This window comes from Macrotis lagotis, chromosome 2 (assembly GCF_037893015.1).
Source record: "Macrotis lagotis isolate mMagLag1 chromosome 2, bilby.v1.9.chrom.fasta, whole genome shotgun sequence".
NCBI classification, from domain to species: domain Eukaryota; kingdom Metazoa; phylum Chordata; class Mammalia; order Peramelemorphia; family Peramelidae; genus Macrotis; species Macrotis lagotis.
In genome coordinates, this window is record NC_133659.1 from 184,518,332 (window position 1) to 184,543,796 (window position 25,465).

Here is a 25,465-nt window from a genome sequence, read left to right on the forward strand (position 1 = left end):
AGCATGTTTTGGACACAAAACAGGAAATGTAAATATAAAGAAAAATAATGAATAATGAGCAAGCATATTTGTTAAAGCAAGAAGCAATACAGTACATGAAGCAGTTAAACAGATTAGTTTAGGTGATAGAATATAACAAAGACAAGGTAACTGATTCCTGAGTGAGATGAAATCTCAGTTCAACTAAAAAGAGGATAATCTTACTCTAGAAGGCTACTTTTAGCAATCTCAGTGGGCAGAGGTGCTGAGACTCAAAGGACTTGTTGAGGTACCAGATTTCCTCATATATTTATGGATCTTCTATCAACCATTCAAGTCTGTGCTTTCCATTTTGTTGCCCCTGTTTCTTCTCTCTCTCTCTCTCTCTCTCTCTCTCTCTCTCTCTCTCTCTCTCTCTCTCTCTCTCTCTCTCTCTCTCTCCTCTCCTCTCCTCTCCTCTCCTCTCCTTTTCAGACTTTCCCTCCCAAGAATTTCTCCAGCAATTAGGAGTCATACCTCTTTCATCATATTCAAAGTGCAGCATCACAGGGCTATCCTTCAGGGAACTGTCTCACTCTGGGTTTTTATATTCACTGTCAGTGATATCTTGTTAAAACATACCCTAATATATCTATCACTTGGGAAATTACCAAGTTGTGGTATACAATTGTAATGGAAGACTATTGTGCTATAAAAAATGACAAATAGGATGATTTCAGAAAAACCTAGGAAGTCTTACGTGACTTGAAACAAAGTGAAATAAACAGAACCAGGAGAAAATTGTATACAATAATCACAATATTGTAATGATCAACTATGAAAGACTTAGCTACTCTGATAAAGATAATTCCAAAGGACTTATGATAAAAAATATTATCCCCTTTTAGATAGACAACTGAAAAACTCTGAGTACAGATTGAAGCATATTTCATTTTACTTTATTTTTCTTATGTATGTTTTTATTGCAACATAGCTAATATGGAAATATGTTTTGCATGACTTCACATATATAATTGACATCATATTGTTTGCTTTATCAAGAGGTCAGGGAGGGATGGGATGGAGGAATAAGATTTGGAACTCAAAATATAAAAATACCAAAAATTAATTTTTAATATTATGGGTGGGGCAGAGCCAAGATGGCAGAATAGAGGCAGCAACCCAGCAGAACTGTTCCCATATTTCCCTCCAAACAACTTTAAAAATCAAATTTTGGAGAGTAGAGCCTAAAAAAAGGTTCATAGTGAGACACTTCTCAAGCCTAAGACAACTGAGAAGATCTTCAGGAGAGGTCTGTAACACTGGGGTGAGGGCCAACTCAGAGTGAATCCAATAGCAGTAGCATCAATGGTAGACTTTGGAGGTTATCATGACAGCTACTGCAGTAGCTTCAATAATTCTTAGCCCAGAAAAGGTAAGGGGACAACAAATGGTAAGGACAACTTCTTAGAAAGAAATTTTGGGAGACCTTTTGCTGGTTCTGGGTGCAGCTGATGCTGATGGCACTCTATTGCCCATATGCAGTTCTTGGTCATTTTACAGGATAGAGAAGAATGCTTATGATCTGTCACAAGGATGCAAGGGTACTGGTCATAGTTCCAAAGCAAGGAGCACTTGCACTTGTGACTATAAGGGAGCAAGGATTTCTCCTGAAACTTGGCACAGTCCTCACCCCTAGATAAGCAAAGTCTAACTTTAATATGAATGTCAAAGTTAAGAACTAGATTGCAGAAATGAGCCAACAACAACAACAACATCAAAGAGAACTTGACCATAAAAAGCAATTATAGTGGCAGGGAAGACTAAAACATTATCTCAGAAGAAGATAAACAAGGTGAAAATAGCTTCAAAGAAAACCTCAAAGAAAAAATGCAAATTAGATATAAACCAAACAAGAATTTCTAGAAGAGTTAAAGAAAGAGATGAGTAATAGAAGAAAAATTGGTAAAAAAGAAATGAGAGTAGGGGTGGCTAGGTGGTGCAGTGGTTAGAACATCAGCCCTGGAGTCAGGAGTACCTGAGTTCAAATCCAGCCCCAGACACTTAATAATCACCTAGCTGTGTGGCTTTGGGCAAGCCACTTAACCCCATTTGCCTTGCAAAAAAACTAAAAAAAAAAAGAAAGAAAGAAAGAAATGAGAGTATACAAAAAAATTATGAAAAAAGAATTAATAGCTTGGTAAAAAACAACCAAAAAATACTGAAGGAAATAATTCCTTAGAATGGAACCAGGCAAGTGGAAGTTAATGATGATGATTATGAGAAATCAAGAAACATTAAAACAAAGTCAAAAGAATGAAGAAAATAGAAGACAATGTGAGATATCTCATTGAAAAACAATTGACCTGGAAAATAGATCAAGGAGAGATTATTTAAGAATTTTAGTCATCATCTTTCAAGAAATTATAAAGAAAAACTGCCCTGATAGCCTAGAACTGGAGGGTAATTAAGAAACTGAAAAAAAGAAAAAAGAAAACCCTGATTATCTCCTGAAAGAGATCCCAAAAGAAAACTTTCAGTCAAATTCCAGAGCTCACAGTTCAAGAAGAAAATATTGCAAACAACCAGAAAGAAACAATTCAAATATCAAGGAGCCATAGCTAGCATCATACAAAATTTAGCAGCTTTCACATTAAAGGATGATGCTGATGTTAAAAAAAAAAGCATAGCGATTGTGATTTCAGACAAAGTAAAATCAAAAATTGATTCAATTAAAATAAATAATCGGGAATCAACATTTTGCATGAGTTCAGAGCACAACTATGTTTGATTTCTTTGGAGCTAAGTTTGTTTGTCTATCAGAGTGTCATTAGTCACTGAACCAGGAGGAGGACTCAGTGAACCTTAAAAACGAAATGATCAGAGCAATGGAATGACCTTTATAGCCTTATCTTTATTTGTGCTTCATTATACACACACACACATCTTGTAAATATGACCTCTCACATCAAGGGCTTTGCACAGGCTGACTGTTCCATATTTAGAAAGCACCTCTTTACTTTTGCCTTTGAAATACTTAGCTCCATTCAAAACTTATCTCAAATAGTTTTTAGTGCCTTTGTTCTTCAGTTATTTTCATTCATATCAAACTTTTCATTACCCCATTTGGAGTTTTCTTAGCAAAGCGGCTGGAGTGATTTGCTATTTCTTCCTCCAGTTCATTTTACAGATGATGAAACTGAGGCAAATAGGTTTAAGTGACTTGCCCAGGGTCTCACAGCTAGTGTCTAAGGCTAGATTTAGACTCACAAAAATGAGTTTCCTGACTTTAGGTCCAGCACACTATCCACTTCACTGCCACATTTGCCACCTGATGCTTACAAAGTAGATATTTAATAAATAGTTGTTGATTGACTGCTAGTATCTTTGGCCTCCAAAATCCTGGACCCTACTTACTTAGACCTTGGAGAAATGCCTTCATTGAGTTCTCCAGATTCAGCCTAGTACCTGCATATACCTATGAATATCTCACTGCTCTACTAACATTACCTCCAGCTTTCTCTGGTACAGTCAAACCCTTGCTCCCATTTTTTTTTGTTTTCATTTTTTCATTTCCAACTAATCTTGATTTATAGATGTTCAGGTTCTAGTATGAAGGTGTCTTGGTGCCAGGGCTCACTAATACAAAAAGAGTACCAAAAGCATACAACCATTGGCTCATTCATTTAAAGTTTGAAAAGATTTTAAATCCAGGGAGAAATTTGTTGGTAAATGTTTAACCACTACTTCTTGGGGGAGGAAACATATAAGACACATTCTTAAGTTTTAATATGTAACACATATGCAGCTGAGCAAAGAGAGACTAAAACTAATGTACTAAAAGCACATAATCATTGACTCATTTATTTAGAATTTAAAGAGATTTTTAAGTTCAGGAAGAGATTTGTTAGTAAATGATTAATAGTCACCTATTTTGTGGGAAAAAGTATATGACATATTTTTAGGTTTAATTTGTAATGCAGGTGCAGCTGAACAAAGAGAGGCTATAGCTAGCATATACCAAAAGCACACAATCATTAGCTTAGCCATGTAGAAATTTAAGAGATCTTAAAGTCAAAGAGAAGTTTGTTGGTAAATATTTAACAACCAGCTCTTTAAGAAGGAGGAACATATATATAAGACATATTTTTAAATTTAATATGGATTGTTGACATTTTCTTTTCTTAAGTCTAGACAAAAAATAAATCAAGCCCTGATTTGTATGTTTGTCTATTTTCAAAGTATAAATGTTCATCCTGAAGAATTTTAGTTTGTTCTGTCAAAACCCGTCCTTAAAGTTCATCCTTCCCCCATTGTGTTACAACTAAGCAAACTGAGACATCAGAAGCAGGATTTGAACCCAGTTTCTTTGATTCAAAATTTAAAAAAAAAAGGAATATTCTTTGCATAGTGCCATAACCTTGAGGTCCACAGATAGGAGCCCATTGCTCAAGCTTAAGCCTTTTCATACCATTTTTTTTGTTTTTGCAAAGCAATGGGGTTAAAGTAACTTGCCCAAGGTCACACAGCTAGGTAATTAAGTGCCTGAAGTTGGATTTGAACTCAGGTCCTCCTGACTCCAGGGCTGATGCTCTATCCACCTGGTTGCTCCCCACCCCCATAACGTTTTCTTTACTATTGCCTGCAGAGTTCCTCACACTTTCACAGCTTTTATACTCACCATCCAACCTCCCATTTCAGATCACTGTCCTTGGGAATACCTGGTTTCAACCTCAACTGAATTTAGGGTTTTGTTTTGAACTTTTTATTCTCCAATTTGTTTATGATTTCCCATCTGGTCCCCTGGAATGGTTGCTTCTAAAAATTCTGGTTTGGACCTCAGCTAGGTTTTTTCCACTCAGTTCTAGCTTTAACCATGCTTGGTTTTGTCCTTCCTTCCCTCCCTGCCTCACCCTAAGTGTTCTCTCTCATAAAATCAGCTAATTGCTAATCTCTGTCATCAATAGTCTCAGGGCCACCTTTACTTTCTCTTTCCTGCTTCACTTTCTGGTTCCTTTTCCACCTTCTGTCTTAGACAAGAAGGATTCCCCTTCCTATCTTTAGGCTTTGCCACAGGAAAAACTGGCTCTACGGAAGCTTACAGAGACTCAAAGGACTGCAAAATCAGACTGAACCAACAGCCCTGCCCACAAACAGCACAATAAATTCCTTAGATCTGCTTACTTATCCAAGAGAAAACAAGGGGGTGGGGGAGAGGAGGAGGAGAAACAAGGAAAATAACAAGAAGAAAAGAAGAAGAAAAAGTAGGAGAAAGAAGAAGAGAGGAGGAAGAGGAAGAAAGGGGAGAGGAGGAAGAGGAAAGAAGAGGAGGAGGAAGAGGAAGAAGAAACATTTAAATAGCACTTTAGGTTTACAAAGAAGATACTTTGCAATTTTATTTTATTTATATATGTTATAAAAAGAGGGAGGAGGAGGAAGAGGAAGAAGAAGAGGAGGGGAGAGAAAAGGCGGAGGAAGGAAGAGGAGTAGGAAAAAAGAGATAAGGAGAAGGGAAAAAAGAAGGAGGAAAAGAAAGAGGAGGAGGAAGAGGAAGAAGAAGCATTTAAATAGCACTTTAGGTTTACAAAGAAGGTACTTTACATCTTTATTTTTTTGCATATATATTATAAGTGTTTTATTTTTCTTTCTTTTATTGTTCAAGATGAAGAAAAGCTGTAGGAGGGAAAGATAAAAATAGATATTTTAAAAAAGCAATAGCTCAGTTAGGAAGGTGATGCAAATATTATGCCTAACTTACAAATAAGGAAAGTAAGTCATAAGAGAAGCTCTTTAAAAAGAAAATCATAGATTTTTGAACTGGAAGGGGTCTCTTGTCTAACACATTATTTTTACAGATGAGGAAACTGAGTCACTTAAGTGACTGAACCAAAGTCACATAAGAAGGGTAAAACTCAAAGTCTACAAAGCTGATCCATGTTAGAGCTATAACTCATCCTGCTTGACTAACTATATTGTCAAGTATTCTTTTCACTCCACCCTCCTGCTTCCCAGTCATGATCATTATTCCCCAAGAGAATCCTTTCTACTCTTGAAGTATTCAGCTTTTTGGGAGAGCTCATCTGACAAATCACTCCCTTCATCTTTTATTGAAAATGGAAGTGAATTTATAATCAAATCCTGAGTTTAAATCCCAGTTTACCTGTATACTTTGTGACTTTGAGTAAGTTACTTCATAATTTTCCTATGCCTCAGTTTCCTCATCTATAAAATGAAGAACAAGATATGGTGATCTCCAAGGTCCCATCCAGCTCTCTTTCCTATAAGTCTATGACTCTTTATTAATGAAGAATAGTTTTCCACCCCCCCCATTCACTGGACAGTGAAGAAGGTTCAAGAACAAGAGTTTTTAATCAGGAGTCTGTGAATTTTTTTTTAAAAATAACTATTTGATTATAATTGGATTTTTTTTGTAATCCTATGTACTTTAATGCAATTAAAAACATCATTCTGAGAAGATGTCTGAGGTGATTGCTGTAGAGATCCATAGCACAAAAAAGGTTAAGAACCTCTAGGATAAGGAATCAAGAATTTTAATTCAGTCCCCTTGAAATTGTAACCCACAAAATTTATCAAATGAAGCAGAGACAAAACAGGGGTTGACTCTAAGCCAAGGTTTTACTTAGAATTCAGCTGTCCTGAATACTTTTCAGGTTGGTTGGTTTAGCCTATCTGCAATGGATTAAGAGAGGGTAATTAATGGGGAAGTTAGTCTGGTTTACACACATTCATCTGGCAATAAACTCAGAGAATCCTATGTCTGACGGCACTACAGTTGCCCCAGCCCATTCCCTACTTTCCCACCAGTAACATAGGGTAGTCCATGCAGGTTGGAGATTACTAATTCTAGTCCACCCGTGCAGCCAAGAAATAAGGGTAACTGTAGATCAACCTATCTAGCTCTCAGGGTATAAAAGGTCTAGATGGAACTCACTTCCCACTAATCTTTACATCCACAAACTCCTATAGCTCCTTTGGCAGCCCACCTGTTCCTGAACCGTGAGAGAGACCATTTCCCAATTATTAGTTACTATGAGATCTAGTTTTGCTGAATTCTGGTACCTCAGCAAAATGAAATGTCCTTAAAACCTAGTGTTTCTCCTGTGTCAGTCAGTGAAATAGATAATTCATCCATTTTATTTAGACTAGTCATTCAGGAATTCCAGTCCCATATTTTCATCATTTTCCCTGGAAGTTTTTAGAAGTTCTTTGTGGCTCTATAAATTACCTACTAAATCCTCCAAGTTATCCTGTTTGTGGATGATCCTACAAAATATGGCCCATGATATTTCAAAGGAGTTTGGTCTAATTATTCACACTCAAAAAAACTAAATAGATGAAAAATGCCTGTTATCAAGATTGTAATATATAGCTTGGAGAGTAGCCTTCAAATTCATCTCATTAAGACTTACAGACACTACTGATGGACAATGAATTGGGTCCAGGAGAATATAAGAATAGAAGGTTCTATATTCCCTTTGGGGAATTGCATGGTACTTCCCTGAAATAAAGGTCCATGTTTCTTTTTCTTTCTTTTTTTTAGGTTTTTTTGCAAGGCAAATGAGGTTAAGTGGCTTGCCCAAGGCCACACAGCTAGGTAATTATTAAGTGTATGAGACTGGATTTGAATCCAGGTACTCCTGACTCCAGGGCCAGTGCTTTATCCACTGTGCCACCTAGCCACCCCAAGGTCCATGTTTCTAACACCAATATTCTTTTCTGCTATGCCATATGGTTGTAAGTCATGGATCTCTGAAGAATTAAGGTTTGAGTGACTTCAAAGGGCAATAGGAAGATGCATAGTGATGTATATAAGGAAGTAGAGCTGAGCAGGGAATTTTTCAGGGCAATTCAAGAAAAGTCAAAAGTCAGTGCTCTAGTTGGAGTGATAACAGATGACAAGAAAAACACAGTGCTCCCTTACTTCAAAGGAGCCAACACCTGATTCAGGATTGTTGAAAGAGAAGACAAAGGCAAGATCAAGGATAATATCCTTACTAGAAGACAGAAGAAGAAGCCACAAATTTCCTGGAAGTAGAGGCTAGTCCTAGCCACCCCATCCAGAACTGTAGAGATAGGGTCATTTAGACTCCACAGGGGATATAACCAAATATGACCTGACTATCCCATCCAAGACTTGAAAAGGAACAGAACCTAGCACAGGCACAAAGTCTTAATCCAGAAATTGAAATTGAGATAGGAGTAAACAGAAGAAAGCTCTAAATACAATCAAGAAAAGAGAAACCTAAGACAACCTTATAATAACTATGAACACCTTCAAAGAAAAGATTGGCTAGATCACAAAGACTCCCAGAGTAGATAGAAGAAATAAAACAAGAAAAAAAAGTGAAATTAAGAGCTCTTGATGAAAAATTTGGAAGGAGAATAAGTAATTTTTCAGCATTCATGTTAAATATGTTAATTCTTAATATCCTTACTAGAAGACAGAAGAAGAAGCCACAAATTTCCTGGAAGTAGAGGCTAGTCCTAGCCACCCCATCCAGAACTGTAGAGATAGGGTCATTTAGACTCCACAGGGGATATAACCAAATATGACCTGACTATCCCATCCAAGACTTGAAAAGGAACAGAACCTAGCACAGGCACAAAGTCTTAATCCAGAAATTGAAATTGAGATAGGAGTAAACAGAAGAAAGCTCTAAATACAATCAAGAAAAGAGAAACCTAAGACAACCTTATAATAACTATGAACACCTTCAAAGAAAAGATTGGCTAGATCACAAAGACTCCCAGAGTAGATAGAAGAAATAAAACAAGAAAAAAAAGTGAAATTAAGAGCTCTTGATGAAAAATTTGGAAGGAGAATAAGTAATTTTTCAGCATTCATGTTAAATATGTTAATTCTTACCTTGCTAGTATATTGGAACAATCATAATTCAACTAGTTCATGAGATATTAAGAAATATTAGGACAAAGTCAAAAAGTCAAAATATTGAAAGAATTTGTGAAGTATCTAGATTAAAAAACAACCTCATCTAGAAAATAGGTTTGAGGAGAGATAATTTAAGAATCACCAGGACTTCTCCCATCCCACCACAAAACCTAGAACCAAACAAAAATCATAAGTCTATTAGAATCAGGGACAAAGTGAAACTCCAATTACCTCCTTGAAAGAAACTCCAAACTGAAAACATTTGGGAATATCATAGGCAAAATCCAGAGTTTACAAGTCAAGTTAAAAATACTGCAAGAAAGACAAAAGGAGTTCAGAAACCAAGGCATCATAGTCAGGGTCACACAAGACTATGCTGCAAGTATAAGATCTTGGATTTTTCTTGGAATTTTTTTTGGCCAAAAGATAAAAGAAAAGGGCTTACCAAAAAGAATAATTTACCTGGCAAAATTAAATCTATTTCTACAGAATAAAAATAAATAATTTTCAAAGAAAATCATGACATCAGAGAGGTGATGCCATGAAAAGCAAATGAATTGGATTTGAGTGAGGGGAGCCTCACTTTCTCCTCCAGAGCTGAGTCCAGTGGCCAGATGGAAATCAGGTCAACTGGAGATGGCTCTAGATGAAAGGCAATTAGGGTTAAGCTCACACAGCTAGTAAATGTCTGAGGCTAGATTCAAACTCCTATCCTCCTGAATCCAAGGCAAGAGCTCTATCCACTGAGTTATCTAGCTGCCCTTACAGAATGAAAACAAACTTTTAATAGAAAAGAACAGGGAGAAGAAAAGAAATACACTAAAGAAGAAAGGAGGAAGAAGGAGGAGGAACTTACTTCTCATAATTGACATGCATGAGAGGATTAATACACTAAAAAGGAAAAAGGGAGAGTGGACATCTCATGAACTTCAATCTTATATGAACCTAGCAAAAGAGAAGCAAACATATACACACACACACAGCAAAACTGTCATTGAGGACCTCAAGGTATCTTTTTCACACCTAGACAAATCTAACCAATAAAAGAAAAAATTTTAAGTACCTGAAGAGATTTATAGAAAATTAACATATAATAGTTCTCTGGCAATTACTAAATGGAAATAGAAACATCTGTGTTTCTCGTCTGTGTATGGAACATTTACCAAAAATAAAAACTAGAAATATAAAAGGGCAGAAAAACCTCATAAACAAATAAAGAAATGTAGAAATATTAAGCACATTCTTTACTGACTACAAGATAATAAAATTGTAATCAATAAAGAGCAAATGATGAAAAGAGTCAAACTTAAAAGGAGATTAAATAATATAATCCTAAAAATATGTTAGTCAAACAACAAATTATAAAAACAATAGATAATTTCATTTTTAAAAAGGAAAACAATGAGACAACTAATCAAAACTTTTGGGTTGCTATCAGAGCATGTCATGAGAGTAATTATTATGTTTCTTAGAACTTAAAACTAAAAATCAACAAAAGAAAAAAGAGAGAGAGAGATAAATAGGCAGATCATTGAGATTCAGTGAAAATAGACCTAAACATACAAAGCCAAAAAACAAAACAAGATTTTAATCTCTAGCTAAATGGAAACAATATAAAGATTATCAGACTTCCTTTTGTGGGGGAGGGAAGGGAGAAGAGGGAATTGTAAAATTCAAAACCTTTCAAAAATGATAGGTAGAAATGACTATTGTATGTAATTGGAAAACAAAATATTTTTAAAAATAAAAAATATAAATCAAGAGTAAAAAAATCTCTAGCTAAATTAAAAAATAATTCAATTCAGAAAAAATCCAAGAGAAAAATTGAAAGAAAAGGACAGTGAATTAATAAAACTAGGAGTTTTTTGAGAGAAAATGAATAAAATAGATAAACCTTTATCTACTTACATTTTTTAAAAAGTTGAAAGGAAACTAAATTGTCATGCTTAAGAATGAGAATGAGAATTCACAACAAATGAAACATAAAGGAAATTATTAGAAATAATTTTGCCCAATTATAGGTCAGAAGAAATGAAATAGATGAAGACAATAAAAATATAAGGTCAGAAGATAATAAAACATTCAGATAAACAAAATAAGAAATAAATTGAATAACCTAATCACAGGAAAAAAATAGCCTGAGGATTAGATGAATTTATAAGTGATTCTATCAAACATAAAATGAACAATTAATTATATTACTATATAAATCATTTTCCAAAAATAGAGAAAAGCACCTATCAAATTCCTTCTATGAGGCAAATACAAGGACAAATAAAGTAGAGAAAGAAAATTTTAGATAAATATCTCTAAACTAGGAAGAAACAAGTCAGAAATAAAGAATACATCAAGGAAATTACAAACATTTCTAATGAATACAAATTAAAAAATACTGAATAAAATATTAGCAAAAAAGTCACCACAACATGTTAAAAAGATTATACACTATGACAAGGTTGATTTTATACAAGGATGATTCATGTTTGGTCCAATATTAGGTGCTCTCTCCAAAACATTTCAAAAATCATAAAATTATGACTCTAAATTTTTGAGAGACAGAACCCACAGAGGGACCCAGTGAGGCAATTCTCCAGAACAAGGTAACCTGGAAAGGCTCTGTCTGCTCCACCGGGTTAGAGGGGCAGCCTGCCGGAGTGAAGGAACTTCAGCCTCCTAAAGGCAGCCTCAGGACGCCTGGGAACTACAGCTCACAGCAGCAGGGACAGTTTCCTGACCTACACCCCAGAGATCACCGGGCACAACTTGGAAGATTAGTGGGGGAACCTCTGCCACAGCAAACACATGAAGCCCAGCCCTCAGCAGTGGTGGCCACAGCAGCCCAGATCCAGGAAAAGGAAGCTGGTAAGCAGGATCCCCCAGGCAACTGAGCCTTGAGTGCTCAGTCTACCAAAGGTTGGGGGGGGGGGTGAAGAGAGACTTCTGAGGTTTGTCCTCTGTACCTGGAACAGGACTCTGGGGCTCTGACCACATTTAGATCCTGATCACAATCTAGGCCCCCCACAGAACATCAGGGCCCGCCCCCCACCTCAGACCCACCGCAAAGGGGTGTGCTTGTGATCATTCACAGACCAGGAGGGAAGACAGAGCTTCACACACTGAAATCCTTGTGGGGGGTTGTCCCAGTAATACTCAAAAGCTCAGGAAGCACCCCAAAACCAGGCACAGGCTGGGGAAATGAGTAAACAGGAAAAATAGGAACACCATTGAGAAATACATTATCTATGATCCTAAGAAGGATCAAAACACCCAATCTGAAGATGAGGAAGTACAAGTTTCTGCATCTAAAGACTCCAAGAAAAACAGAAATTAGGCTCAGGCTATGACAGAGCTCAAAAAAGATTTTGAAAATCAAGTAATGGAGATAGAAGAAAAATTGGGAAAAGAAATGAGAGAGGTGCAGGAAAAACATGAAAAAGAAGTCAGCAGCTTAGTCAAGGAGATCCAAAAAAATGCTGAAGAAAATAACATGTTAAAAACCAGCATAAGTCAAATGAATAAAACAGTTCAAAAAGTTGGTGAGGAGAAGAATACTTTAAAAAGCAGAATTGGCCAGATGGAAAAAGAGATAAGAAAGTTCTCTGAGGAAAACAAATCCTTCAGATCTAGAATGGAGCTAAAGGAATCTGTTAATTTTACAAGAAGTCAAGACACAATACTTCAACACCAAAAGAATGAAAAATTAAAAGAAAATGTAAAACATCTCTTTGAAAAAACAACTGATCTGAAAAACAGATTCAGAAAAGATAATTTAAAAATTGTTGGGATACCTGAAAGTCATGATCAGGAAAAGAGCCTTGACTTCATTTTTAAAGAATTCCTACAGGAAAATTTCCCAGATATCCTAGAAGCAGAGGGCAAAATAGAAATTGAGAGAATCCACTGATCTCTCCCAGAAAGAGATCCAAAAAAAACAACCCCCAGGAATATTATAGCCAAGTTCTAGAACTCCAAGTCAAAGAGAAAATATTACAAGCATCCAGAAGGACACAATTCAAATATCATGGAACTGCAGTCAATATTACACAGAACTTAGCAGCAACTACATTAAAGTCTCATAGGGCTTGGAATATAATATTCCAGAAGGCAAAAGAGCTCAGGATGCAACTAAGAATCAACTACCCAGAAAAACTGAGCATCCACTTCCAGGGGAAAAGATGGACTTTCAATGAACCAGGGAAATTTCAATTGTTCCTGTTGAAACAACCAGAGTCGAACAGAAAATTTGATCTTCAAATACAGGACTCAGGTGAAGCATAGAGAGTGGAGGAGAAGGGTAAAATATGATGATGATGAACTGCATATATTCCTGCATAGAAAAATGATACTGATAATACTCATATGGAACTTCTCATTTAATAGAGCAGGTAGAAGGAACTTTTATAGATGAAGCACAAGAGAGAGCTGAATTTGAAGATATAATATATTGTAAAAATGGAGTCAGTGGCTAAAAAGGAAATGTAATGGGAGTAAGAGAAAGGAGAGGTGGAATAGGCTAAGATATTTCATATAATAAGATTTTATTATTGCAAAGAGCTATTGCAATGATATGGAAGGGAGGAAAGTGAGGGGGAATGGAGTGGTTCATCAGAGGTGGCTTGGAGAGGAAACAGCAATGGGGTATAGACATCTGGAGTAAAAAGAAGAGAGGGGGTACAGGGGAAGGGGGGGATGTGAGTGATGGAGGGGAGGGTGGACCTTGGGGGAGAGTGGTCAGATATAACATATTTTCTTTTTTACTTCTTACAAGGGGCTGTGATTGGATGACCTGTCCAGGACCACAGGGCCAGGTGGTTGCTGGGCCTAAGGGGTGATTTGTGGGCTTGGGGCCTTTGACCCTAGGGCCAGTGATCAGTCTGCTGCACCACTCAGCTACCTTACAGCACATTTAAGGAGAGGGACAGAGTTAAAGGAGAGAGAAAATATAGTATATGGTAGTGGGGAGGTATGAATGGAGGGAGTTGTGATCAGCAATGGCAGTGGTGGAAAAATATGGAAGTAGCTTTTGTGATGGACTTATCATAAAGAATGTGATCCACCTTTGACAGAGCTGGTGGTGTTGGAACAAAGACTGAAGCACATTTTTAAATTTTTTTTAAATTTTTTATTTTTTCTCTTTACTTTATTGCTCATGAGAATCTATTTTGGGGGGCATTATGTTTACTCTTAAACAAGAATTATTTAGTAATGTATAAAAAATCATTTGTACAAAAATAAAAATATATATATATAAATTTAAAAAAGAATAAGACAAAATATGACACCCTTTTATTTTGAAAAACACTAAAAAAGAAGTAAATTGATCCTTTTTTGTGTTGGTAAGCAATATCTATCTAAAACCAATAATTAGCATTAGCTTTAATAGAGAAATGCTAGAGATCTTTTCAGTAAGATCGGAAGCAATACAAAGATATCCACTGTTAATTCTATTATTTTTATATACAGTGTAATTCTAGAAATGCTAGCCACAGCCATGATACAGGAAAAAATTCCCAAAATCCTAATTCTTGAAGGCAGGGACTATCTTATTTTTGTCTTTGTAGCTCTGACACCTAACCCATAGTAGGTATTTAATAAATGCTCAATGACTGATTAATATGTAGAAATCCCCAAATCTGTATATTCAGTTTTAACTTTTCTTCTAAATTCTTATCACACATTAACTTTCTGTTGGTCCTTACCAGCTGCAAATCCCATTGGCACCTTACATATCTGAAATGGAATTTTATCTTCTTCCCACTAAAACCTCCCCTTCTCCTAACTTCCCTATTTATTTCCAAAGCACTTCTCTCATCCAAATTCAGTCAGCCATCATGCTTTCATTGTGGCCCACATCTAATCACTTCCCAAATCTTATTGATTTTACCTCTATGAAATTTTGCACAATCTTCCCCTTCTCTCCACCTACAGGCCTTCTCTCCTAACTCCTCATCACCTCTTGATTGGATTAGCATAATATTTCCAAATTGTTCTCTCTGCTTATGGTTTCTTTTCTCTCCTATTCATCCTCTATAGACTGGCAAAATAATTTGCTTGATGTAAAATTCTGACCATCTTCTGTTTAAAAAAAAAGTCCAAAGTCCAAAAACTGCTTAATGTACTTAGGATAACAAATAAACTCTTTTCCTACCACACAGCTAGGTAATTATTAAGTGTCTGAGATCAGATTTGAACCCAGGTACTCCTGACTCCAAGGCGCCACCTAGCCACCCCTACAAATAAACTCTTTTTTTTTTAGGTTTTTAGGTTTTTTTAGGTTTTTTTGCAAGGCAAACGGGGTTAAGTGACTTGCCCAAGGCCACACAGCTAGGTAATTATTAAGTGTCTGAGACCGGATTTGAACCCAGGTACCCCTGACTCCAAGGCCGGTGCTTTATCCACTATGCCACCTAGCCGCCCCACAAATAAACTCTTAACTGAGCATTGAAATTCTTCCACTCTCTAATTCCAATCTGGGACTCTGCAGATTTATTTCCCATAACTACCCTTTATGTACTCTATGTTAAGCCAAATAATAATGTTTGTCCTTCATTCTCAAAGAGGACCATCAAAGAGGTGATGCCATGACAAACATATGAATTGGATTTGAGTGAGGAGGATGCTGCTCCAGAGCCATCTGGATCCAGTAGTCAGATATGAATAAGGATAACTGAAAATGGCCCTGGATGTGGGGCAAATAAAGTTAAGTGACTTACCCATGGTCACACAGCTAGAGAGTATCAAGTGTCTGAGGCTGGGTTTGAACTCCCATCCTCCTGACTCCAAGGGCAGTGCTCCATACCTCATGGATTCTCTATCTGGAAAGCAGGCAGCTAGGTGGCACAGTGGATAGAGTACTGACCTTGGATTCAGGAGCACTGGAGTTCCAATCCAACCTCAGATACTTGACACTCACTAGCTGTGTGACCTTGGGCAAGTCACTTAACCCTGATTGCCTGACCACTGAACCGAGATGGCTCTGGAGCAGTATCCCCCTCACTCAAATTCAATTCATGTGCTTGTCTTGACATCACCTCCCTAATGTTGTGGTCTTCTTTGAAAATGAAGCCTAAGGGCGTCTAGATAGTGCAGTTCAAATCTGTCCTCAGACACTTAATAATTACCTAGCTGTGTGGCCTTGGGAAAGTCACTTAACCCCATTGCCTTGCAAAAACTAAAAAAAAAAAAAAAATGAAGCCTAACATTATTATTATTATTATTATATCTATTGTGTGAACTGTCTTTAACCCAAGTCTCCTTCCTACTGAGGTACAGAATTTGAACTATATTCATTTAAACTAGTTTCTCTCTCTCTCTCTCTCTCTCTCTCTCTCTCTCTCTCTCTCTCTCGCTCTGGCTCTTGCTCTGGCTCTCTCCCCCTCTCATATTATCTTGTCACCTGACTTAGCATAATGCTTGGCAAGTGGTCCTTCATAGATGTTTTTTCAATCATTCACTCTTTGAACAATGTTTTTTCCACAGTACCACAATTCATTCCATCTTGTCTCAGATTTGAGATAAACAAAATAAACAGAATAATGATGAATTTGACCTACTTTATACATATATTACTCTATTTGGCAAATGAATTGCTCTGGGAAATCAGGAAACTTAGTTTTTAATTCTAGCCCTAACTTATGTTTTTTAGCTCTCACTTTCATAAAGATACTATTAAATTCTAAATGTCTGGTCTGATTATAAAAGAAGCATCCCTCAGGCTAACATTAATGAATGTGACTAACAAGATACTCTGTGTCCTGACACAGTTTATGTGAAAATGCCTCTGATTTAAGTTACAGAATCAAAGCTGTAAAGTGGGTGTCCTTCCCCTCTCTATTAAATTAATTGATCAAAGGCATCATCTAATTAATCAAGTTGAGAAGTCATAAAGTGCTTAGATCTATTGGATGAAATCATATGACAAAATGTATTAAAATTGGACATACTTCCAGGTGTATGAGTATCAAAAAAAAAAAAAAAAAGGAATGCAACAGAAATGTTCAAGCACTACTTTGAGAACACAAAGTGCTTTGGAAGAGCACGTTGAGAAGCTAGACCCCAATACCTATAATAAGAGGGCAGTAAAGATGGAGGGAATGAGTCTAGAGGGAATATCTAGCCCCTTCCCTTCCTGCTTCTTCCATTGTCTATATTATTGGAGAGACTAACCAGGGACAAAAAAAATCCTATGAGAGAATCCTTTCATTGAATGAGAAAAGACAAATTAAATAAAACAACAAAAAAGGCAGCTTCAGGGTGCATCTGTTCAGGGTGAATACAAAGTGACTTCAAGACTCTGCAAGGCATTTCTAAAATATATAGAGAATTGAATCAAATTTCTAAGATTACAAGTCATTCCCCAATTGATAAATGATCAAATGATATGAACATACAGTTTTCAGATGAAGATAATAAAACTATATATATATATATATATATATATATATTCATATAAAAAGTGCCCCAAATCATTAGAGAAATGCACATTGAAACAACTGTTATGGACCACCTCACACCTAAGATTGACTAAGATGACAAAAAAAGAAAAGTGATCAATACTGAAGAGGATGTGGGAAAGCTGGGACATTAATGCACGTTGGTGGAGTTGTGAACAGATCCAACCATTTTGGAGATCAATCTAGAACTACGTCCAAAGAGCAATAATACTGATCATACCGTTTAACCCAGAAATACCAATATTAGATATATATACAAAAGAAATCATAAAAATGGGGAAAGTTCCACATGTTCAAAAATATTTATAGTAGCCCTTTTTGTAGTGGGAAAGAATTAGAAATTGAGGGGATGCCCATCAATTGGAGAATAGTTGAACAAGTTATGGACTATGAATGTTATGAAGTACTATTGTTCCATAAGAAACCATGATTGGTCAGACTTTAGAGAGTCATGGAAAGAATTACATGAACTGATGCTGAGCAAAGGGAACAGAACCAAGAGAACATTATACACATTTAACAACACTGTGAGCTGATCACTTATGACGGATGGAGCTCCTCTCAGCAGTTCAGAGATCAAGAACAACCCTGGAAGACCTCTTTTGGACAATGCCAATCACATCCAGAAGAGGAAAAACAACAAACCACAGAATCTGAACATATAGTATGTTCACTTTTTAAAAAACTTCTCTTGTGCTTTTTCCTCCCCATCTCATGGTTTTCTTTCTTTTACCTTAGTCCTAATTCCTCTTCTACAAAATGACTAATATGTAAATATGTTAAATAGAAATTACAACTTTTACCAGACTATTCTTCACTAATGGGATGGGGGAAAGGGAACGTGGCAGAAAAAATGTGTAACTCATAAATTTGCAAATGGATGAATGTTGAAAAACTACCATAGCATGTAATTGGAAAAATAAAACATCCATTTTTAAAAAAAGGGAAAAAAAGACTCTACAAGGCACATGGTCTTGGCGCCTGAGGGTGAACTACATACAACTTAGGAGAACTTTATGAGAACTCAAGGAAGATAAGGACTTCCATTCAAACAAGAGTTCTGAGTTAACTATTTGAACTATGTGATTTCTAAGCTTGAACACCTATATTCTGCTGGACTCTGTTGGACATGTGAGAGAGCATGTCCTAAACTTTTGGGGAGATGTTTTTGCACCAAGTCTTCTTATTATACTATCTTATTAAATCCCCCCTTTAAAAAAAGATTTAACATTGGAATTCAATGGTGAGTATACCAATGGGGCTCATGAATGACTCAAAGAAAACGCATTCCCATTTTATTTAAGGAGGTGGAGAGTAATACATTTTAGAAATTTCAGAGGCACATGGTTATTAAATTATAAACAACTTTTGGAATGATTATCTATAAAATCCACTTACAGTGGATGTCTTATTCCTTGACAATGCCAGATGGACAGCTATTAAGGGACCATTACAATATTTCTTAATTATAATAACTGACTTAAATATGGCACTTAAAGATTTACAAAATGTTTTGTTCCTATGTATTAATAACTGTCATCTATATAGGATTTTAAATTTTACAAAGCTCTTTACAAATATCATCTCATTTGATCCTCACAACCACCCTGGAAGTTATTTCTCCATTTTATGAGGAGACTGAAGCAGATAGAGATTAAGTGAATTGCTCAGGATCACACAGCTAGTAAGTATATGAGAGTGGGTTTGAACTCTAAATTGACTCCAAATTCACTACTCTATCCACCACACAACCCAGCTGGCTCTTCTCTGAGACTGAGAGAAGTGAAATTATGCATGCATAGAGATATCAATCAATTGGATATCTGAAGCAGAATTTGAAGAAGTCTCCAATCTATTACTATTCCAGTGCATTTTCTGTTATATAGTATTTCCTCTCCTCATTAAGAAAAGTTATATATGTTTGAGCCATAAATTTAATCTTTTAAGTCTCATATCCTAGCTGCTTCCCCACCCCACCCCCCTTAGTGCCACCATCAGATATAAAATTCTTTGTTAAATAGATAACTGCTCATCCCATTTTAGTGTTTTCTTGTACTTTTGAGGTTGTGGTAAAAGACCCAGAGTGATAACAGAAGACAAAAATAAATTCATCCATGTAGGTATCTCTAAAGGAGACTCTAGCTCAGTATAACAAGGTTAGGTGGCACTGGTTTAGTTGCTAAAGAGTTAGGAATTCCTGTGGGAAGAGTCAGGGGCAAGAGGGAGTAGGTGGAATACTTTCACTACTAGGAAAGTTTCCAAAGAAGGGAATGAATGGCAATTCAACTCTCTCCAGATTTAAGACTCTCTCAGTAAATTACCTGAAGCTGTGAAGTACATTATCTTCTCCATGATGGGATAAGGTGATATATGTTGCCACAAATGATACATAAGTATTTACAAGTTATATTTACAAGTAACATTCTAGGATACAAAAACTACATTTCCTTCTTCTACCTCCCCCTAGCATCAGTAGATGGATTCTACCTCACTTCTGGTCCCCAAGGGAATTAAATAGGAATAAAAGTCACAGCCTTAAGGGCCAGATATTGGGCCACTATACCTGTTCTCAATCACCTATCCAAAGAGTACATATTAAAGAGTGAATGCAACCTCTGATGTTAGCTAATGTGGAGTGGGGCAGAGACAGTGGTAGGAAGAAACCCAGTTTCAAGGCTCTGAGAATCTGCCAGGAGAAGGAGGATGTCTCTGAAGAAACTCTTGATCCTACTAACCTCCTCTCCTAGTGTGCTCGGGATTTGCAGTGGGCAATTCTTTTGAGAAACTCAGAGTAACAGAAGTAAGACCCAGATCCTAAGGACTCTCCTTGTTGGCAGAGGTTAGGACAGAATATTTTTATGGTTCCAGAGATAAATAGATAACCAGACTCCAGGTGTCATTAGATTAGTGCTAAAATTTTTCTTCTCAACCTTTAGAAAATGAATAGTCTTTGTGCAAAGGCAGATTTAGATTAAAAGGGGGGGGGACAAAATTTCATTGAGCAATGTTTACTCAGGCTCAGAAAAAATTCAGAATTACACACACAGAACCTTTGACCCAGAGATTCCATTGTTAAGCATGTGTCCCTAGGAGTTCATTGGTTTTTAGGGAAAAAAAAAAAGAAGGGAAAGAAGGGTAAGAAGGTAAGAAAGAAGAAAGGAAGGAGGGAAGGAAAGTGAAAAGGAAGAAAGGAAAAAGTGAAAAAAGGAAGGAAGGAAAGGCAGGTCTCATATACCACACACATATAAAAAAAGTTTGTACACACATGTATGCATAGTATATATGTGTGTGTATACTTTTGTGTTATATGTAAATATGTGACAGTCACTGTTCTAAGTGCTAGAAATGGAAACATAAGCAAAAGAAGTAGAAACAAATTAAGAGCCCATAGAATGGGAAATGGCTAAATATGTTGTGGTATATGAATAGAATGGAATATTATTGTGATTTAAGAAATGATGAACATGATGAATACAGAAGAGCATGAAAACATACATGAATTGATATAATGTAAAGTGAAGCAAGCAGAAATGCATCAGAAATAAGGTTCTTATCCTTATGACTGTACTTGTTCATTTTTTATGAGTATTTTGACAATTGAATTTTAATCTAATTGGTTTCCTTTACAATCTTACACATCTTATTTATACATTTAAAAACATTATCCTGAGAAGGCTTCATCAGTCTGCCCAAGGCATCCCAGGGCACACGAAAAAATTAAAGACCCCTGCCCTATTCTGTAACTCATTTAACTCATGCTTAATTCCACCATTGCTTGGAACGTGACCCTTCTAGGCAGCTTCAAGGTTTTTGTGTATCCATGGCTCAACTATCCAAGTTCTTTGGGTCTTATTTTAACTCTTGTTTTCTTTATTCAATTCACTTTCCTACCTAGCATTCTTCTAATTCTCTCTTCACCTCTGACTTCAGTCAATTGTATAGAGAGTCTTGTTTTGCCATCTTCCATAGTTCTCAAGGTCTGAGACCTGTTTTCCTAATTAATGAGTCCCTGAGTCTTGATCACCATTTTATGAAGATCCACAGCCATGCTTATTTCATTGTAATCTGAACTCACTCTGACCTTCTCCAACTTGTAAGACAGCAAGCAAGCCTTAGAGCTTTCCTGTATATCTTCATTCCCTTTATGTGTGGTGTTTCCCCATTAGGAAGTTCCTTGAGAGGAGTGACTGCCTTATTTACTTATTTGTATTTCTAGCACTTAGAGCAGTGCCTATCATATATTTAAGTTCTCTCTCTCTCTCTCTCTCTCTCTCTCTCTCTCTCTCTCTCTCTCTCTCTCTCTCTCTCTCTCTCCTCCCACCTCCCAGCTGTACATGAAGGGAGGATGGGAGTAGAGTCTCAATCAGTATCCACTGACCTTACCCTGGGCACCCATTGGAAGGCCTTTGAGGATTAAGGAACACCCACATAGTAAATCTCAATATTGTCTAACTCCTGAAAAACATTCCAAGTGTTCAGCAGTGGGTCCCCCACTGTGAAGGACCATACCCTTTGACCCAGAGATTCCATTGTTAGGACCTCAGATCAAGGAGAAATGAAGAAGAAATCTGTGAGGAATAAGAAATTAGGGAGGGTTCTACAGATTCAGCATTTGTCACAAATTTGGAAGGCATTTCCCATTCATTCCACTTAATACCTTAATCCCCAGTCCCAATAGCTGAAGTGATCAGAAATTGTGCCGAAAGAGAGCTCCCTTAGAGTTGCATGGGTTTTACCTCTAGTTCTTGAACTTGGGCTGTTGATTGGAGAGAGCCGGGCAAGGGATGGCTCCTCTCCCTCTCTCCCTCAGGCCTGAGGATATTAGCAGGCTCTAGAGGGTCCGTTATAACCTCTGGGGTCTCCGAAGGATAGTTGCTCTGTCTTCAATCAGAAAAAGGGCAGGCCAGGTAGAGCTTATCAGTCCTGGCCAGGATGGGAGAGAAGGAAAAGGGGAAGGAGGGGAGAAGGGGAGCAAGAGACTTCGAACTCTGAGTACAGAGAGGTTGAGGAAACTTCAGTTCTAGAATACACTGGAACCGAGGGCAGAGTATCCCGACGCGATCGCAGAGCACCCCACCGTAGGTTGGAGCTTCGCAGCTCCCCACGACCCCAAGTGCCCCCTCCTTCAGCCCGGGCCAACCCAACACCCCCACCCACGCCCCCTGCTCCCCCAGCTCCCGGTACCTGAGCAGGCGGATCCCCTGAAGCTCTGCTCTCCGCCAACCCGGGACAGGTGCTAAAACTGAACGAACCCCCAAGATCCCCATCACTCCTGCTGGCAACCGCCCCAGCCGTCGCACCCCAAATGAGACAGCCATAACTCTGGTTAGAGTAAGCACCCCTAGCCCAGCCCAGCGACTAAACTTTTAAAGCGACTGGAGGTTGGGCGGGGTGGGGGGTTGGGGGGGGAGAATGAAGGAACGAGGGGAGGGGAGAAGTGGCGAGGAAAAGGGGAGGTGGGGGTTCCTAGCCTATGGCGGCACCCCAGGACTGGAGCGAGAGGCGGGGCGAAGGAGTGTCTCCCAGCTACCACGCCTCCCTGCTCGGCCCCCAAGACTGCTAGATCCGGGAAACTCATCATGCGTCTTCTGTACTACTGAGGATAGTGTGGTTGGCCGGAGGTGGAGTGGTCTGCCATGAGATCCCTTCAGGGGCTAGTGGGATCCAAGTCAGTGGATGAGTGACTGGGACAAGACCTGCCCTTTGCTCCCTAAAATAGCACTCTGCCCTCTTCTTAATCCGGGGTTGGAAAAGGAGGAGGGTGTACTCTCCTCACTTTCCAGATCCAGTTAGTCAAGAAGCATTTATTAAATGCTAACCATCTGCCAAAACTAAGGAAACGCAAAAACATGTATGGGAGGGAAGAGAAGGAATTAGTGAGAAATCTTCCAGCTCCTCCAGGCTCAAGGTGTGTAACTTTTGCTTCCAAACCATCCCTGCCTCCATCCACCGTGAATTTGTTCCAGTCTGTGACAAGTTTTCCCCTTCCAATCCTAAATCAATAGCACTGGGAATCATTTTTAGAGAACTGTTGTCGAAGCGTGTGTCTAGTCACTCAGTTATGAGGTGGTGGACTATGAGTGAGAAATGAGGCACTTATTTTCTAACACGGCCCACGTGACAATTCATTTAGCTCAAGTTACTCATTTGCTGCAAAAAAATGTTCCTTGGGGGGAAAGAGGAATAATTGGGAAATGACAATGATGTGGAGGAGAAATACAGAACCTCAATAAAACATTTGTTTAAAATTATTGAGATTTTATCCTAGGATTTCCATTTGTAGAGAAAGATCTCATATCAAAATAGGGATTTGTTATCTGCAATTATAACTGAGTCAAAAAAGCTCCAAGTGTGTATAGAACTATGCTAAGTCTGGACTGGGCCTGGGGCTACCCAGAGGATTCTCCCTTTTCATTTCCCATTAACTCCCAGCTCTCCTACCTGGATTGTCAAATTAGACAATTAAAAATCCTGAACTTTTTGTTACACTTAGAAGGTCTTAAAGGTCTCCTGGGTATGTGCAGAATGAAAGGAACATGGGATTTTAGAAGTAAGAGCTAGAAAGGACTTTTAAGGTTATCCAAGGTCAAGCTTCTCAATTTACAGGAGAAGAAAATTAGACAACAAAAGGTCTCAGCATAGAATTGTAGAATTTCATAACAGAAAAGAATTTCAGAGGCAGTCTAGTCCAGCTGGTTCACTTAGAATGTGTAATTTCAATCAGCAGTTTTTTCCTTCCTCTAAGAAGGAAGCTGCCCAGAGCCTAGCACAAGCCTGACTCTATAAATACAAGTACTAAATACTGATTGATTGAGTGACTGACTGGCTGTAGATGATCAAGTATTGGCTCTACAAAATTTAGATTTCAGGCCCCAGTTTCTGTGAAGTAGAAGCAACCTGGAAGGAAGATGTCAACATTTCCTACACAGGATCACTTCATTGTCATTTTACAGATGGAGATACTGAGACCCAGAGAGGTTATGTGACTTGCCTAAGATCATACATGTAGTAAAGTCAAAATACTTCTGTCCTTTTTCCTAATAATCAACAAGTCTAATCAAGCAATTGACCCCTGAGTAGGGGGATGTGACCAACCATTTTCCCCCCAAGAGCAGTTAGCATGTAGGGCAGAATTTTTTGTTAATTGTTCAGTTGTGTCCAACTCTTTGTAACTCCATTTGGTATTTTCTTGGCAAAGCTACTGAAGTGGTTTGTCATGTCCCTCTTCAGCTCATTTTACAGATGAAGAAATGGAAGTAAATAGGGTTAAGTGACTTGCCCAGGGTCTCATACAGCTAGTAAGTATCTGAAGCCAAATTTGAATTCAAGAGGGTGAGGCCTCTTGACTCCAGGTCAAGCAAGCACTGTGCCACCAAGCATGCAAGAGACCTTCAATTTAGTTGGTAGCAGAAACCCTTTAAACCTGAGAACAATGTTAGATAAACCTATGAGGATAGCTTAGTTCAAGAGTTCAGTATTGTAAATATGGGTATCAGGCCCCAAGAGATCTATCACCGAGTCCTAAGAATGGTTCTATAAGTAGACTTGTCTCCTGGTACCTCCTGAGGTACTTTGCCAAAGGCTGGAAATAGCATTACTATCTAATTTTCTAAAAAAGAAATGAGTTTAATACTGCCAATTCACAAAAATACATAGTGAACGGTTTTCTCCTAGGCTTCTTTGTGCCTGCAGCAGGGGTTTTTAACTTCTTGTTTGTTTGTTTTAGATCCCTTCTCAGAACAAGGGTTTATTGTCTACATTTATAATGGTGCAATTTATTTTCCTTTCCAATTTCATAGACACCCTTCTCCCCACCCTTCCCTTAAAACTAACTGTAGATACTTTGGAGAGGGGCACTGTCAAAAATCTCTTGTTCACAATCATTTCTTTTTCACCTTTGCTAAATTGTAATTAAATATCCCAAAGGTGGCAAATGTGAAAAGAGCATTGACTTGGAATCAGGAAGAATTGGAATCAAATCTAATCTCAGACACCGTGTAACACTAGGCAAGTCAAAATCCTGTTTGCCTTAGTTTCATTTGTTAAATGAGCCGAAGAAGGAAATGGCAAATCACTCCCAAGAAAACCCCAAAAGAGGATCATGAAGAGTGGGGCATGATTGAACAACAAAATTGCAAAAGTA

General features: G+C 37.7%; 1 protein-coding gene across 1 annotated transcript in view; it reads right to left on the reverse strand.

Annotated features, from left to right (window-relative positions):
- Positions 1-22,730, reverse strand: part of ACSF2 (acyl-CoA synthetase family member 2) — a 42,408-nt gene extending 19,678 nt beyond the window's left edge. Inside the window, exon 1 of the mRNA XM_074223758.1 lies at positions 22,507-22,730. Within this exon, the coding sequence (XP_074079859.1) occupies positions 22,507-22,640 (134 nt within the window). The 5' untranslated portion in view covers positions 22,641-22,730. The remainder of the gene's footprint in view (positions 1-22,506) is intronic.
- Positions 22,731-25,465: the final 2,735 nt, after the last annotated feature.